We start from the raw sequence: 17,433 nt of genomic DNA, 5'->3' as shown, positions 1-17,433 counted from the left end.
TTCTGGCTTTGGAATCGCTGCTGTTCTCATGCAGAAATATTCACATCGCGTATTAGCTTACACTAGCAGACTTCTCAACAAGGCAGAGCAAAATTATGACATCACAAATTCTAGATCTCAAAACCTTAGGGGAACAGATCGTCCATGTCGATCATTTGAAGCGTGTGACCAAGGGATTCTATGATGAGTGTGCACATCAGGTATCATTACGTTCTGACTTAACAGATCCTTCAAGGGACTCCAGCTTGCAGATTGAAACATTGTTCTCATTCTAAGGTTTAATCATCCAATTTCAATATCATGTATATATGAATACATTTCTCTTTACTTATATGTGTTGTACATGTATTATATTATCTTATCATGCCTGTATGTTATTATTAAGGTTCTCATTCCTTACTGTCTCTCTGATGTCATGTATCATCTGTTAATTGCTCCCATTCTATTGCCTTATTGTTATATCCAAATGCGAAGGCGCATTTTTCGTGGGGGAAAGCAACTGTATCAGTGTTAACAATTATTTATATATATATATATATATATATATATATATATATATATATATATATATATATATATATATATATATATATATATATATATATATATATATATATATATATATATATATATATATATATATATATATATATATATATATATATATATATATATATATATAAGAGACGCTGCTCAGTCATCATCCATATCACTTCCGAGGGAGAGAGAGAGAGAGAGAGAGAGAGAGAGAGAGAGAGAGAGAGAGAGAGAGAGAGAGAGAGAGAGAGAGAGAGAGAGAGAGCAATCAATCGTCACGTATTATTTTTTTCTCGAATCCAACGTATACAAACTTCCTATTATTAAATCAAGAAGAACTCTCATCATCGTGTCTTTTATTCGCACATATCATATATATCAACCAACTACCCATGACCTCCAAGCTACCAGAATCACAGCCTCACCAAGCATTATTAATCGACTGGGCAAGTAACAATTATAATTTCAGAATAGAGGTGACAATAAAATCCAGAACAAGTGATGGCGCACATTCGAAATATATATATATATATATATATATATATATATATATATATATATATATATATATATATATATATATATATATATATATATATATATATATATATATATATATATATATATATTATTTGATAGATAGATAAAGATAGATAGAGAGATAATGGCTGTTGTTATCATCGATCCATTCGAATAGTTAACACGTATTCGTTGTATTTTGTTTTCCCTTGTATGACTAAAGAAAGAGACAATTATGTTTCTTCATATAAAACGTATTTATTTCATTTTGCAAAGCTTCACGTTCAACATTGCTTTTGATAATTTACAATAATTCCTCATTCATAAAGAAAAGTTACAAATAATTTGTAAGAGTAAATGATAGGTGGTAAATCTAATATTTTTTTTTTTCCAACAGGAATGCTTCCAGCCTTACAGTGTGGCCATGGGAGTCCAGAGTCATTCACCACTTAAGAGAAATTTCAACATTGTGATAAACTGGATATTCGAAGCCGGCCTCGTTAGTAGGTGGTTTGAAGAGACGCTCACTCTAGTGAAAAAGGTGATATTTATCATATATTTCAGATTTTTTTTTTAGCTCTTTGTACCTTCCTCTTGTATTTAGACTATTACTGTACTCTCTTAGTTAAGAGTGATGTCTTGAGAGTCTTTTGTAGTGTTGAAGTCGATGGAATCACATATGGTAGCTTCTTTGTTTATTAAAGAGGTAGATGGCATAGAGTGTGCTCGTTTCAGAGTCTAGTCCCGAAGTGCCCTCTCGATGGAGAAGTCAATCGGTATTTATCTGCTACTAATAAAAAATCCATGTTGGGGTGCAAAAAGGAAAGGAATGTACAGGTTTTTCCTTAAGGGATAAAGACACTTAAGGAAGATGCGGTGACGTGCGAACTGTCAGCTGAGAAAAAAAATAGATTTTTCTGGGACAAGTAGTACTACTTCTAGTAGTAGTAGCAGTTGTAGGATGTAGAAACAACGGTCACTGTGCCACCTTCACTTATCAAATGTGGTGAGGGAGCAGGCTGCTTGTCAGATGGCATGGCTGAATACAACTGCCCATTGCCCTCCTCGTTGCCTCCTGCCTCTACTCGCCTCGCCTCATGAAGCAGTCTCACTTTACTCCCCGCCCAACAATTACAGTAACAACTATCTATAACATTAAACAGTGGTCATGGATTACATTATCAACAAACACTGCCCAGTGATATCTACTCACTAAAAGTGCATACTCCAGCGCTCCTCTGCCTTGAGGAGGACCTCAGCCCCACATGGCGTGGTGCATCCTCGTCCCCTGGGACCGCCTTTTCATCTGCATCCGTCATACTTCTATCTTAACCTGCCTCATCTTGCACAGCATCCCGCAAGGGCAAACAAATATGTAGTTCATATTCATCAGTAGTGACTTCGCTTTCGTTTCGGGATTCTGTGGAGGGAAAACAATGGCGTAAATTTCGTACATGTTTGGGAACACCATCGACCTCAACAGCCTAGTCAGACAGAACTCCGGTGACTGCTCCTATCCAGTAACATCGAATGCATCGAGCGTCGTGATGCCACACCCTGACTTAATCTCCGGAGCGGTAAGGGTTGTTAGCTTCCCCTGCGTCGTCCTTAATGCTATATATTCCTCTGATTCTGACAGTGTACCTGTACATAGCGTTAGCTGGAGCTGTCGATGTAGTACAGTCGTCTTTTGGCGTCAAATTGTACAAACACACTGCTTCTGCGAGTGAGTTGTTCTTTGTCGCAGTGATGACTTTGATGGAACGGTGACACCTCTCTGCAGTCCAATTCCTTGACGGAACGTGTGCTCCGCGTTCAAAGAAGACTTGCTCCAGCTATTATATGACGTTCGCAGTCGTTTGTGGACGCCACACAACATACCTGGGCCTGGATTCATCAAACTTACCAGCTAGGCCCACTTACGAAGGCCAAGTTACCATGCCGGTACCAGAGTTGGTAAATCGCTATTCAGGAACGACATAGTAGAGGCCTGATAAGGTACGAAACTTGTTGCAGCTGGTAGCCGCCAGAATTTTCTAGAGACAGGAAAGACCTAATCACCTCCAAGCTTACATTAAAATGTGATAGGTTTACATGTGCGTGTGCTTGACCTTCAGAGTATTTCAGTACATGGGTGAATAATATTTATAATTTTAGTTATTGATGATTCAAGAGGTGATTTATTGTATTAATGTGTAATAAAAGATTCATTCTACATGACCAGTGCCTGATATATATATATATATATATATATATATATATATATATATATATATATATATATATATATATATATATATATATATATATATATATATATATATATATATATATATATATATATATATATATATATTTTTTTTTAAATGATCATCATTAGAACTGAAAAATGAGAGAAAAAGAAATGGCCTCACATTAGTTTACATATGGAATTTTACACATATGCTCCTTCATCGTTTGCTACTGGAGAACGAGTCACAAATCTCGAACATGGCGAAACCCTTGTACAAAAACCGACGCCCTATCGAGCACCACTGTTCCATTGCCCGTGATTCCACTCTCGCCGAACTGAACTATGCTTCCAACCATCGGCCTGCAGTCACAACACTCGACTTGGCAGCCTCAGGTGTCCACACATCACGACAACCAGCTGTCATCCACCTCCCCTGTATCTTCCTGTGATAGCCTTGCAGGATTTCGCCAGGGCCCATGAGGATCATTATATAATCGCGAGCCTAATAGCAACAACAATAAGCCCATGCCACAGCTTTTCCAGCAAGGAACTCCTAACACTCGTTTCAGCAGTGAGGGCGAAGTGGGACATTGTTGTTGGAATTCCATGAAGGCTGAAAAAGCTACTTTTATCAACAAGAATGTTCTTATTTTACTTTTACTTTTAGCTGATAGTAGTGTTTATAAGGAATAAGCACAAAGATAATATATAAGATGCTTAAAGGCAGCTTAAAATGCAATGTTATTTACAAAAGCCTTAGTAACTTGTAAAGAAACTAACTTTTGTCAGGAGTAATGCAGCTTAGGTAATATTGGCCATCAGAGGCTTCTGAGAAAGGTTAGGGCGCATGGGATAGATGAGAAGGTGTTACACCGGATGAAGTAGAGGCTAAGCAACAGACGATATAGAGTTGTAATAAACGGCTCTAAATACGAGTGGGGTCAAGTAATTAGTAGCGTGCCACAGGAATCAGTATTAGGACCATTGTTCTTTTTAATATATATCAATGGCTTGGATAGTGGATTTAGTAATGATCTTAGTAAATTTGCGGATGACACGAAGATAAGTAGATTAATTAGGTCAGCATCAGATGCCATCATCTTGCAGGCACATTTGGATAAGATGAACGAATGAACAGACAGATGGCAAATGCAGTTTAATATCAACAAATGCAAAGTACTTAGCGTAGGTAAAGGAAACCCACACAGAAGGTACACAATAAATTACGAAGTTCTAGAAGGTTCAGGTTACGAAAAAGTTTTAGGAGTTACAGTTAGCTCTGAACTCCGTCTAAGAAAGCAATGCATAGAGGCCAGAAAGAGGCCAAACAGGGTATTAGGATTAATTTTTAGGAGTGTTAAAAGTAGAAGGCTAGAAGTAATATTAAATTATATTTGGCGCTGGTCAGACCTCATCTAGACTACACTGTGCAGTTCTGGTCCCCATATTGCACGAAGGATATAGGTCTATCAGAATCAGTACAAAGGAGAATGACTAAAAAGATATAGGGATGAGGAGTATTCCTTACGAAGCGAGACTGAATCTGTTAAATTTACATTCCTTAGGGCTTAGAGAAACGTAGGTTAAGAGGGGACCTGATAGAAGTCTTTAAGTGGTATAAGGGTTATAACAAAGAAGACGTAAGCAAAATTCTTAGGATCAGTGACCAGGACTGAACAAGAAATAACGGGTTCAAGCTCGAACAATTTAGATTTTGATGAATCCACCCTCTGGACGGCCCGCAGTCTATGAGTGTTAGGTAAGTGTGTACACCATAATGTGTTATGTCCGTCGCGACTCTCTTCCATAGCTCCTGTACTTCAAGGTTACCTTTATCCCATTTCACATGCGCTGGGTTGATGGATTGACACTCTTCGCAGTGGTTACTACTGACCTCACCTGCTGTTTGGTGACCGCCACATTGGCGCACTTCGCGAAGTACAGTGTGCACCTCACACCAGGATGACCCTCGATGTTGTAAACTCGTTGTATTAACTCCTCAGGGCTTTCCTCCTCCATGGCCATGCACACACTTAAGGGTTAGTCTGCGGTGGAGGCCTCAAGCCACCGATGCGGCATGCGTGTCAGGGCGTCCGCCTTGTTTGTTGATAGTATGAGGGTCACATCAACCTGCAACCCGCGCTCTTCCACCAATGAAGTGACAATGCCGGTACATCTAATGAGCATCTCATTCACTGCTTTCGTTTTTAGTCTGTTCTTTCCAGATATACTGTCAGTCATTAGTCAACATCCGTTAGTTGCCAGGCTAGGGCAAAGAATGAGGCCCTTGACGACCACGTCGAGCTCATCCATGTTGGTATGTGATGGGTCCTCCTTGCGTATGATGAACATACTGTTCATCATACGGTATTAGCCAACCCTTGGCTATCCAATTTTCCAATTCATCCTCGTACATGGCTCTGGCTGCACAGTGCACCGAATACCACCTCCAGAAGGACAACAGGCTCGTTATTCCGAGACCACTTTCACACAGTCGTCAACGGGTTTGTCACAGGGTCAGGTCGCACTAAAATCCTGCTCATCAACCCCACCCACTTCGTCACTAGCTTCGCCAGCAGTACACAAAGCCGTGTCCTCGATTCTGAAACGCACATTTCTGTTCAATGTCAACAGCAATTCCGCCCATTGCCACAGTGCCGTTCATGCAGAGAATGAACGCAAATCCTAGGGGGTTCGAATCCATCACAATCACGTCCACGTTGACTGAACTGAAATAGTACATTCTATCTTTCCTAAAAATGGTGCTTCTATGCTCGCATCGTGCCTGGCCGAACTCTTCGTCCTCTGTCTCTCCATATATAATGTAATATAATGTAAGCAGCCATTCATTTCCTGTCCTAAATAACAATATCCAGAGACATCTCTCCACTCACAGCCCTCCCTCCAACCGCCAGTATGACTTTCATAAAAGGCTTTTCTCACTGATCTTCTTTAGAGTTCTTAGACATAGAAAAAAAATGTTTCCGATAAAGTCTATGTAAAGGCTTACCTTCCCATGGTTTCTAAACATTTCTCTGTTCCTTAAAATTTCTCTTCTGGTAGACAGCTACTGTTCTTCATCAAAAATTTATTATTAACATTTGTGTCCTACAAGAATATTTCCTATCCGCCACTGTTTTTCCTGTTGAAGGTCAATCATTCTCCTAAGTTTACTTATTCTACTATCAAAATTTATGCTAATGACTTTACCATGCGCATTTCTACGCTATTTTTCAGAAGCCTAACGCTTCAGGAATTAAAAAGTGCAGGAATGGAAGTCAGAGAAAACCTGGCAATCTCTTTCCATTATTAGTAGGGAAGATGAATAGAGGTGAACTGTGGATGTCTATGTTAATATGTTTACAAGAAAACACACACGCACACACACACTCACACACACACACACACACACGCACACACACACACACACACACACACACACACACACACACACACACACACACACACACACACACACACACACACACACACACAGAGAGAGAGAGAGAGAGAGAGAGAGAGAGAGAGAGAGAGAGAGAGAGAGAGAGAGAGAGAGAGAGAGAGAGAGAGAGAGAGAGAGAGAGAGATCATAGTAAGGGAAGTCGAAATATTACAGATTTTTTGCAAAGCTTCATCAAAAGTTTTGATATGTTTGCGACAATATGTTTTGGGAGAAACTTCTAAAAGAAATCCACTGGAAATGAGAATTTTATATATATATATATATATATATATATATATATATATATATATATATATATATATATATATATATATATATATATATATATATATATATATATATATAGGAGGGACACTGACCAAAATCCAATAAAAAAAATAAAAAAAAGACCACCGAGATGTCAGTCCCAGAACAAGGTCCAAAACGGTAATAAAAAATGAAGGATTAGTGTCTTGACACCTCTCTCTCGAAGGAATTCAGGTAATAGGAAGGTGGAAGTACAAAAGCAGGCAGAGCATTCCAGAGTTTATCAGAAATATTGATGAATAACTGAGGATACTGGTTAACTCTTGCATTAGATAAGTGGTCAGAATAAGGGTGAGAGAAAGAAGAAAGTCTTGTGCAGCGATGCCACGGGAGGAGGGGAGGCATGATCAGAAGAGCAGTTAACATGAAAATAGAGGTAGAAGATAGCTAGAGGTGCAACATTGCGGTGATGAAAGAGAAGCTGAAAGTAGTCAGCTAGAAGAGAGGAACTGATGAGACGAAAAACTTCTGATTCCACCCTGTCTAGAAATGTGGTATTTTTTTTTTTTTTATGTAGGAAGGACACTGGCCAAAGGCAACAAAAATCTAATAAAAAAAATGCCCACTGAAATGCCAGTCCCATAAAAGGGTCAAAGCAGTGGTCAAAAATTGGTGGATAAGTGTCTTGAAACCTCCCTCTTGAAGGAATTCAAGTCATAGGAAGCTGGAAATACAGAAGCAGACAGGGAGTTCCAGAGATTACCAGAGAAAGGGATGAATGATTGAGAATACTGGTTAAATCTTGCGTTAGAGAGGTGGACAGAATAGAGATGAGAAAGAAGAAAGTCTTGTGCAGTGAGGCCGCGGAAGGAGGGGAGGCATGCAGTTAGCAAGATCAGAAGAGCAGTTAGCATGAAAATAGCGGTAGAAGACAGCTAGATATGCAACATTGCGGCGGTGAGAGAGAGGCTGAAGACAGTCAGTTAGAGGAGAGGAGTTGATAAGACGAAAAGCTTTTGATTCCACCCTGTCTAGAAGAGCAGTATGAGTGGAACCGCCCAGACATGTGAAGCATACTCCATACATGGACGGATAAGGCCCTTGTACAGAGTTAGCAGCTGGGGGGGGTGAGAAAAACTGGCGGAGACGTCTCAGAACACCTAACTTCATAAAAGCTGTTTTAGCTAGAGATGAGATGTGAAGTTTCCAGTTCAGATTATAAGTAAAGGACAGACCAAGGATGTTCAGTGTAGAAGAGGGGGACAGTTGAGTGTCATTGAAGAAGAGGGGATAATTGTCTGGAAAGTTGTGTCGAGTTGATAGATGGAGGAATTGAGTTTTTGAGGCATTGAACAATACCAAGTTTGCTCTGCCCCAATCACAAATTTTAGAAAGATCAGAAGTCAGGCGTTCTGTGGCTTCCCTGCATGATATGTTTACCTCCTGAAGGGTTGGACGTCTATGAAAAGACGTCTATGGAAAAGTGCAGGGTGGTATCATCAGCGTAGGAGTGGATAGGACAAGAAGTTTGGTTTAGAAGATCATTCATGAATAATAAGAAGAGAGTGGGTGACACGACAGAACCCTGAGGAACACCACTGTTAATAGATTTAGGAGAAGAACAGTGACCGTCTACCACAGCAGCAATAGAGCGGTCAAAAAGGAAACTTGAGATGAAGTTACAGAGAGAAGGATAGAAACCGTAGGACGGTAGTTTGGAAATCAAAGCTTTGTGCCAGACTCTATGAAAAGCTTTGGATATGTCCAAGGCAACAGCAAAAGTTTCACCAAAATCTCTAAAAGAGGATGACCAAGACTCAGTAAGGAAAGCCAGAAGATCACCAGTAGAGCGGCCTTGACGGAACCCATACTGGCGATCAGATAGAAGGTTGTGAAGTGATAGATGTTTAAGTATCTTCCTGTTGAGGATAGATTCAAAAACTTTAGATAAGCAGGAAATTAAAGCAATAGGACGGTAGTTTAAGGGATTAGAACGGTCACCCTTTTTAGGAACAGGTTGAATGTAGGCAAACTTCCAGCAAGAAGGAAAGGTAGTTGTTGACAGACAGAGCTGAAAGAGTTTGACTAGGCAAGGTGCAAGCACGGAGGCACAGTTTCGGAGAACAATAGGAGGGACCCCATCAGGTCCATAAGCCTTCCGAGGGTTTGGGTCAGCGAGGGCATGGAAAACATCATTGCGAAGAATTTTAATAGGTGGCATGAAGTAGTCAGAGGGTGGAGGAGAGGGAGGAACAAGCCCAGAATCGTCCTTTTTAGCAAAGGTTTGAGCAAAGAGTTCAGCTTTAGAAATAGATGTGATAGCAGTGGTGCCATCTGGTTAAAGTAGAGGAGGGAAAGAAGAAGAAGCAAAGTTATTGGAAATATTTTTGGCTAGATGCCAGAAGTCACGAGGGGAGTTAGATCTTGAAAGGTTTTGACATTTTCTGTTAATGAAGGAGTTTTTGGCTAGTTGGAGAACAGACTTGGCATGGTTCCGGGCAGAAATATAAAGTGCATGAGATTCCGGTGATGGAAGGCTTAAGTACCTTTTGTGGGGCACCTCTCTATCATGTATAGCACGAGAACAAGCTGTGTTAAACCAAGGTTTAGAAGGTTTAGGACGAGAAAAAGAGTGAGGAATGTATGCCTCCATGCCAGATACTATCACCTCTGTTATGCGCTCAGCACACAAAGACGGGTCTCTGACACGGAAGCAGTAGTCATTCCAAGGAAAATCAGCAAAATACCTCCTCAGGTCCCCCTAACTAGCAGAGGCAAAACGCCAGAGGCACCTTCGCTTAGGGGGATCCTGAGGAGGGATTGGAGTGATAGGACAAGATAAGGATATGAGATTGTGATCGGAGGAGCCCAACGGAGAAGAAAGGGTGACAGCATACGAGTAAGCAGAAGGATTAGAGGTCAGGAAAAGGTCAAGAATGTTGGGCGTATCTCCAAGACGGTCAGGAATACGAGTAGGGTGTTGCACCAATTGCTCTAGGTCATGGAGGATAGCAAAGTTGTAGGCTAGTTCACCAGGATGGTCAGTGAATGGAGAGGAAAGCCAAAGCTGGTGGTGAACATTGAAGTCTCCAAGAATGGAGGTCTCTGCAAATGGGAAGAGGGTCAGAATGTACTCCACTTTGGAAGTTAAGTAGTCAAAGAATTTCTTATAGTCAGAGGAGTCAGGAGAGAGGTATACAGCACAGATAAATTTAGTATGAGAGTGACTCTGTAGTCGTAGCCAGATGGTGGAAAACTCGGAAGATTCAAGAGCGTGGGCACGAGAGCAGGTTAAGTCATTGCGCACATAAACGCAGCATCCAGCTTTGGATCGAAAATGAGGATAGAGAAAGTAGGAGGGAACAGAAAAAGGGCTACTGTCAGTTGCCTCAGACACCTGAGTTTCAGTGAGGAAAAGAAGATGAGATTTAGAAGAGGAGAGGTGGTGTTCTACAGATTGAAAGTTAGATCTTAGACCGCGAATGTTGCAGAAGTTAATGAAGAAAAAGTTGTGGGGGGGTGTCAAGACACTTAGGGTTGTCGACAGAAAGGCAGTCCGACCTGGGGACATTTATGGTCCCCTCCCCAGATGGGGACTCCGAGGCTGGTGTAGAAGTCGCCATGATGATTTAAAAATTTTTGAGTGAAGGGTGTGTGTGTTATTAGGTGCTTGTAGTTTTGTGTGGAGGAAGAGATTTGTCTTCAGAGGGCAGGCTGTGACTGCCCCCTTGTGTTGTGAGACACAAAGGGAAACGTTCAGTGAGGTCACAGCTGGCTTTAATGATAAGTTCACAGCACCCTCTCATCCAGTGCTTAAGACCTCACTGGGAGTAATTATCGTTTCGGCAGGTGTCTACTGTCTCTGAGTGGAATCCCCCCCAGACATATGAAGCATACTCCATACATGGACGGATAAGGCCATTGTACAGAGTTAACAGGTGGGATATGAGAAATACTGGCGTAGACGTCTCAAAACGCATAACTATATACAAGGTGTTTTAGCCAGAGATGAGATGTGAAGTTTCCAGTTTCCAGGATGTTCAGTGTAGAAGATGGGGACAATTGAGTGTCATTGAAGAAGAGGGGATAGTTGTCTGAAAGGTTGTGTCAAGTTCATAGATGGAGGAATTGAGTTTTTGAGGCATTGAACAATACCAAGTTTGCTCTGCTAGAATCAGAAATTTAAGAAAGATCAAAAGTCAGGCGTTTTGTGTGTTTTGTGGTGTTCTCTGATGGATGTTTGAAAATCTTCCTGTTGAAGATAGATTAAAAAACCTTAGATAGGCACGAAATTAAAGCACTAGGACGATAGTTTGAGGGATTAAAACGGTCATCCTTTTTAGGAACATGTTGAATGTAGGCAAACTTCCAGCAAGAAGGAAAGGTAGATGTTGACAGACAGAGTTGAAAGAGTTTGACTAAGCAAGGTGCAAGCACGGAGGCACAGTTTCGGAGAACAATAGTCCTCCAAAGGTTAAGGCCAGCGAGGGCATGGAAAACATCATTGCGAAGAAATTTTGCATGAAGTAGTCAGAAGGTGGAGGAGAGGGAGGAAAAAACACTGAATCGTCCAAGGTAGAATTTTTAGCAAAAGTTTCAGCGATGAGTTTAGCTTTAGAGATAGATGTGATAGCAGTGGTACCACCTGGTTGAAATAAAAAAAGGGGAAAAAAAACAAGAATCAAAGATATTGGAGATATTTTTGGCTAGATGCCAGAAGTCATGAGGGGAGTTAGATCTTCAAAGATTTTGACACCTTCTGTTAATGAATGAATTTTTGGCTAGTTACAGAACAGACTTGGCATGGTTCCGGGCAGAAATATAAAGCGCACGAGATTGTGGTTATGGAAGGCTAAGTAGCTTTTGTGGGCCACCTCTCTATCATATATAGCATGAGAACAGGCTCTGTTAAACCGTGGCTTGGAAGCTTTAGTTTAGTTTACTATCACTTCTGTTATGCGCTTGGCACACAGAGATGGGTCTCTGTCACGGAAGCAGTAGTAATTCCAAGAAAAATCAGCAAAATAACTCCTCGGCTACCTCAGGCACCTCTGCTTAGGGGATCCTGAGGAGGTATTGGAGCGATAGGACAAGATATATATATGAGACTGCGTTCGGAGGAGTCCAACGGAGAAGAGTGGGTGAAAGCATAAACATGATTAGAAGTTAGGAAAAGGTCAAGAATGTTGGGTGTATCTCCAAGATGGTCAGGAATACGAGTAGGGTGTTGCACCAGTTGCTCTAGGTCATGGAGGATAGCAAAGTTGAAGGCTAGTTCACAAGGATGGTCAGTGTAGGGAGAGGAAAGCCAAAGCCAAATCAAAGTAATACCTCTGCAAAAGGTAAGAGAGTCAGAATGTGCTCCACTTTGGAAGTTAAGTAGTCAAAGAATTTCTTATAGTCAGAGGAGTTAGGTGAGAGGTATACAGCACAGGTAAATTTAGTTTGAGAGTGACTCTGTAGTCGTAACCAGATGGTGGAAAATTTGGAAGACTGAAGAGCGTCGGCACTAGAACAGGTTAAGTCGTTGCGCACATAAACGCAACATCCAAATTTGGATTGAAAATGAGGATAAAGTAGGACGGAACGGAAAAGGGGTTACTGTCAGTTGCCTCAGAAACCTGCGTTTCACTGAGGAAAAGGAGATGAAATTTAGTAGAGAAGAGGTAGTGTTCTACAGATTGAAAATTAGATCTAAGACCAAGAATGTTGCAGGAGTTAATGAAGAAAAAGTTGAGAGGGGTATCAAGACACTTAGGGTCGATATCAAATGAGCAGTCCGACCTGGGGACATTCGTAGTCCCCTCCACAGATCGGGAGTCCGAGGCTGGTGTAGGAGTCGCTATGCTAATTTTGAATTTTGAGTGAAGGGTGTTTGTGGTTAGGTGCTTGTAGTTTTGTGTGAAGGAAGAGAGTTGTTTTTAGAGGGCAGGATGTGACTTTTCCCTTGTGTTGTGAGACACAAAGGGAAACATTCAGTAAGGTCACAGTTGGGTTTAATGATAAGTTCACAGGACCCCCTGATCCAATGCTTTAGACCTTAATATGAGTAATTTATCGTTTCGGCAGGTGCCCACTGCACACACACACACACACACACACACACATATAATATATATATATATATATATATATATATATATATATATATATATATATATATATATATATATATATATATATATATATATATATATATATATTGAAGGAAGTACATTTAACAACAACTCACAAAAACTCACAAACAAACATAAATATGCTGTAAGTGTGTGTGTACTGTGTACTTTTTCTTCTCGCTGGAAGTTTGCCTACATTCAGCCTGTTCCTAAAAAGGATGACCGTTCTAATCCCTCAAACTACCGTCCTATTATTTTAATTTTCTACCCATCTAAAGTTTTATAATCTATCCTCAACAGGAAGATTCTTAAACATCTATCACTTTACAATCTTCTATCTGATCGCCAGTATGGGTTCCGTCAACGCTGCTCTACTGGTGATCTTCTGGCTTTCCTTACTGAGTCTTGGTCATTGTCTTTTAGAGGTTTTGGTGAAACTTTTGCTGTTGCCTTGGGCATATCAAAAGCTTTTGATAGAGTCTGGCACAAAGCTTTGATTTCCAAACAACCCTCCTACGGCTTCTATCCTTTTCTCTGTAACTTCATCTCAAGTTTCCTTTCTGACCGTTCTATTGCTGTTGTCGTACTATTAAGAAGGAGGTTTCATGACACTTATCCTTCAATTTTTTTACTGCCGCTTTGAATCCTTTTCTGGGACTAGCATCTCAATGGGCTTTTTTTTTTTTATTGAATTTTTGTTGGCCTTGGGCAGTGTCCCTCGTACATAAAAAAAAAAAAAAAAAGAAAGAAAGAAAAGAAGCTTGTGAGTAGGAGTCTGATGTTACCAAACTGGGAACTGGATGAGTCAGCTGATCCCAAGCCTGAGCCGATGATCCTGATTTCTGCTCATGATTGGCTGAATTCTCAATATTGTCGACTCTGATGGGAAATGCTTGCTTGCGCAGTCATTCAGTAAAAAAACAAGAAATAATTTTAAGTATTAGGATAGTAATAGCTTTAAATCCCTAAATTGTCACTTGAGGCGACCACGATTCCCCAGAATATCCTAAAAAAAGACAAAATGCCCTGATTGTCACTAAATGCATAAAAAGTCCCAATCTTAGGACACAATCCCCAGAAGTAGGAGCTCTTCACACAGACAAACGCGCTTAGTTGCTTGATCACATGACAAAGGAAGGAGAGGGAAGAGGAGGAACGGCGAGCCTGTCGACAGGTCTTGCCCTTCGCGCACACGTTTGCTCATGCTCAGTAAAGGGGCCAGTTGAAATTTAATATTCCCATTATAAATATTAGTTTTTTATTAGAGTTTCAGTATGGTAATATGAAGAGGGGGAAGTGCATATATATATATATATATATATATATATATATATATATATATATATATATATATATATATATATATATATATATATATATATATATATATATATATATATATACATATATATATACTAGGCTTTTCAAGAAAATAGACTATACAAATCTGCGCACTACATTTTGTGTACCTAGCACTCCCTTGTCTCTTTCTATTCTTCATTATCTCTCTCCTTTGCCTTTGTTTTGCTATTGCAGTAAACAAGGCACTGTGCGTAACAATATACATTACATAATATCATGTAATTTAATCATTTAATCATATTTTGATATGTATTTACAAGACACACCCAGCAATATGAAATTATGTTCAGATTTCCCATAACAGCTCTCTCTCTCTCGTTTTCAGTATAAGAGAGAAGACTCAGGTTCTCCAAGTGAAACAGAGAAGAGCGAGGTTGAGGATTCTTCGGAAGAGACAATCTCTCTCACTATGGAACACCTGCAGGGCCTGTTTGTCATCCTGTGCATCGGCTTCGCTACTGCTGCTATGTTCTTCATTGTGGAATTTTTTGCAAGAAAAAAATATAATTGAAAGGCACGACGAATATATATATATATATATATATATATATATATATATATATATATATATATATATATATATATATATATATATATATATATATATATATATATATATATATATATATATATATATATATATATATATATATATATATATATATATATATATATATATATATATATATATATATATATATATATATATATATATATATATATATATATATATATATATATATATATATATATATATATATATATATATATATATATATATATATATATATATATATATATATATATATATATATATATATATATATATATATATATATATATATATATATATATATATATATATATATAAACACACACACACACACACACTCATAAAGGTAGGATTATAAACATTCTTTTCCTTCACAGGAACATGAACCTCATAACCTATATCCTTCAACACCTACGGTGTACCAGAATGGTGGGCGTTTCACCCCGAGTGACAGACAGGATGGGGTAACATTGGAATCTTAAATCATTAAAAGATAATGTTTGTAACGTGAACAGAAATATGTATGGAAAAAAAAATAGATATAAATAAAACTGTCATTAAAATTTTTATTTGTCCAGTTACCAGTATCACACACACACACACACACACAAACACACCGTATATATGTGTGTGTGTGTGTGTGTGTGTGTGTGTGTGTGTGTGTATATATATATATATATATATATATATATATATATATATATATATATATATATATATATATATATATATATATATATATATATATATATATATATATATATATATATATATACTCGTATATATATATATATATATATATATATATATATATATATATATATATAAACACACACACACGCACACACTCACACACACAAACACTTTTTGTGTGTGTGTGTGTGTGCATATATATATATATATATATATATATATATATATATATATATATATATATATATATATATATATATATATATATATATATATATATATATATATATATATATATATATATATATATATATATATATATATATATATATATATATATATATATATATATATATATATATATATATATATATATATATATATATATATATATATATATATATATATATATATATATATATATATATATATATATATATATATATATATATATATATATATATATATATATATATATATATATATATATATATATATATATAATTTTTTTTTTCTGTAGAAAGCAGAGTGGCCAAGGGCAACAAAAATCCAATAAAAATAAATGCCCACTGAAATGCCAGTCTCATAAAAGGGTCAAAGCAGTGGTCAAAAATTGATGAATAAGTTTCTTGAAACCTCCCTCTTGAAGGAATTCAAGTCATAGGAAGGTGGAAATACAGAAGCAGGCAGGGAGTTCCAGAGTTTACCAGAGAAAGGGATGAGAGGTGGACAGAATAGGGGTGAGAGAAAGAAGAAAGTCTTGTGCAGCGAGGCCGCGGAAGGAGGGGAGGCATGCAGTTAGCAAGATCAGAAGAGCAGTTAGCATGAAAATAGCGGTAGAAGACAGCTAAAGATGCAACATTGCGGCGGTGAGAGAGAGGCTGAAGACAGTCAGTTAGAGGAGAGGAGTTGATGAGACGAAAAGCTTTTGATTCCACCCTGTCTAGAAGAGCAGTATGAGTGGAACCCCCCAGACATGTGAAGCATACTCCATACATGGACGGATAAGGCCCTAGTACAGAGTTAGCAGCTGGTGGGGTGAGAAAAGCTGGCGGAGACGTCTCAGAACACCTAACTTCATAGAAGCTGTTTTAGCTAGAGATGAGATGTGAAGTTTCCAGTTCAGATTATAAGTAAAGGACAGACCAAGGATGCTCAGTGTAGAAGAGGGGGACAGTGTCATTGAAGAAGAGAGGATAGTTGTCTGGAAGGTTGTGTCAAGTTGATAGATGGAGGAATTGAGTTTTTGAGGCATTGAACTATACCAAGTTTGCTCTGCCCCAATCAGAAATTTTACAAAGATCAGAAGTCAAGCGTTCTGTGGCTTCCCTGCGTGAAATGTTTACCTCCTGAAGGGTGGTATCATCAGCGTAGGAGTGGATAAGACAAGAAGTTTGGTTTAGAAGATCATTAATGAATAATAAAATGAAAATAGGTGACAGGACGGAACCCTGAGGAACACCACTGTTAATAGATTTAGGAGAAGAGCAATGACCGTCTACCACAGCAGTAATAGAACGGTCAGAAAGGAAACTTGAGAAGAAGTTGCAGAGAGGAGAGAAGACGTAGGAGGGTAGTTTGGAAATCAAAGCTTTGTGTCAGACTATATCAAAAGCTTTTGATATCTCCAAGGCAACAGCAAAAGGTTTCACCAAAATATCTAAAAGTGGATGACCAAGACTGAGTAAGGAATGCCAGATCACCAGTAGAG

General features: G+C 38.5%; 1 protein-coding gene across 1 annotated transcript in view; it reads left to right on the top strand.

The window, feature by feature from the left end:
* The window catches only part of LOC135107824 (ionotropic receptor 93a-like), a 101,233-nt gene extending 86,245 nt beyond the window's left edge, over positions 1–14,988 (top strand). Inside the window, exons 9-10 of the mRNA XM_064018113.1 lie at positions 1,454–1,597; positions 14,802–14,988. Coding sequence (XP_063874183.1) covers positions 1,454–1,597; positions 14,802–14,987 — 330 coding nt within the window. The 3' untranslated portion in view covers position 14,988. The remainder of the gene's footprint in view (positions 1–1,453; positions 1,598–14,801) is intronic.
* Positions 14,989–17,433: the final 2,445 nt, after the last annotated feature.

The sequence above is a fragment of the Scylla paramamosain genome, chromosome 16 (genome assembly GCF_035594125.1).
Source record: "Scylla paramamosain isolate STU-SP2022 chromosome 16, ASM3559412v1, whole genome shotgun sequence".
In the NCBI taxonomy this organism is placed as follows: Eukaryota; Metazoa; Arthropoda; class Malacostraca; order Decapoda; family Portunidae; genus Scylla; species Scylla paramamosain.
This window is presented reverse-complemented; position numbering and strand designations above follow the sequence as displayed.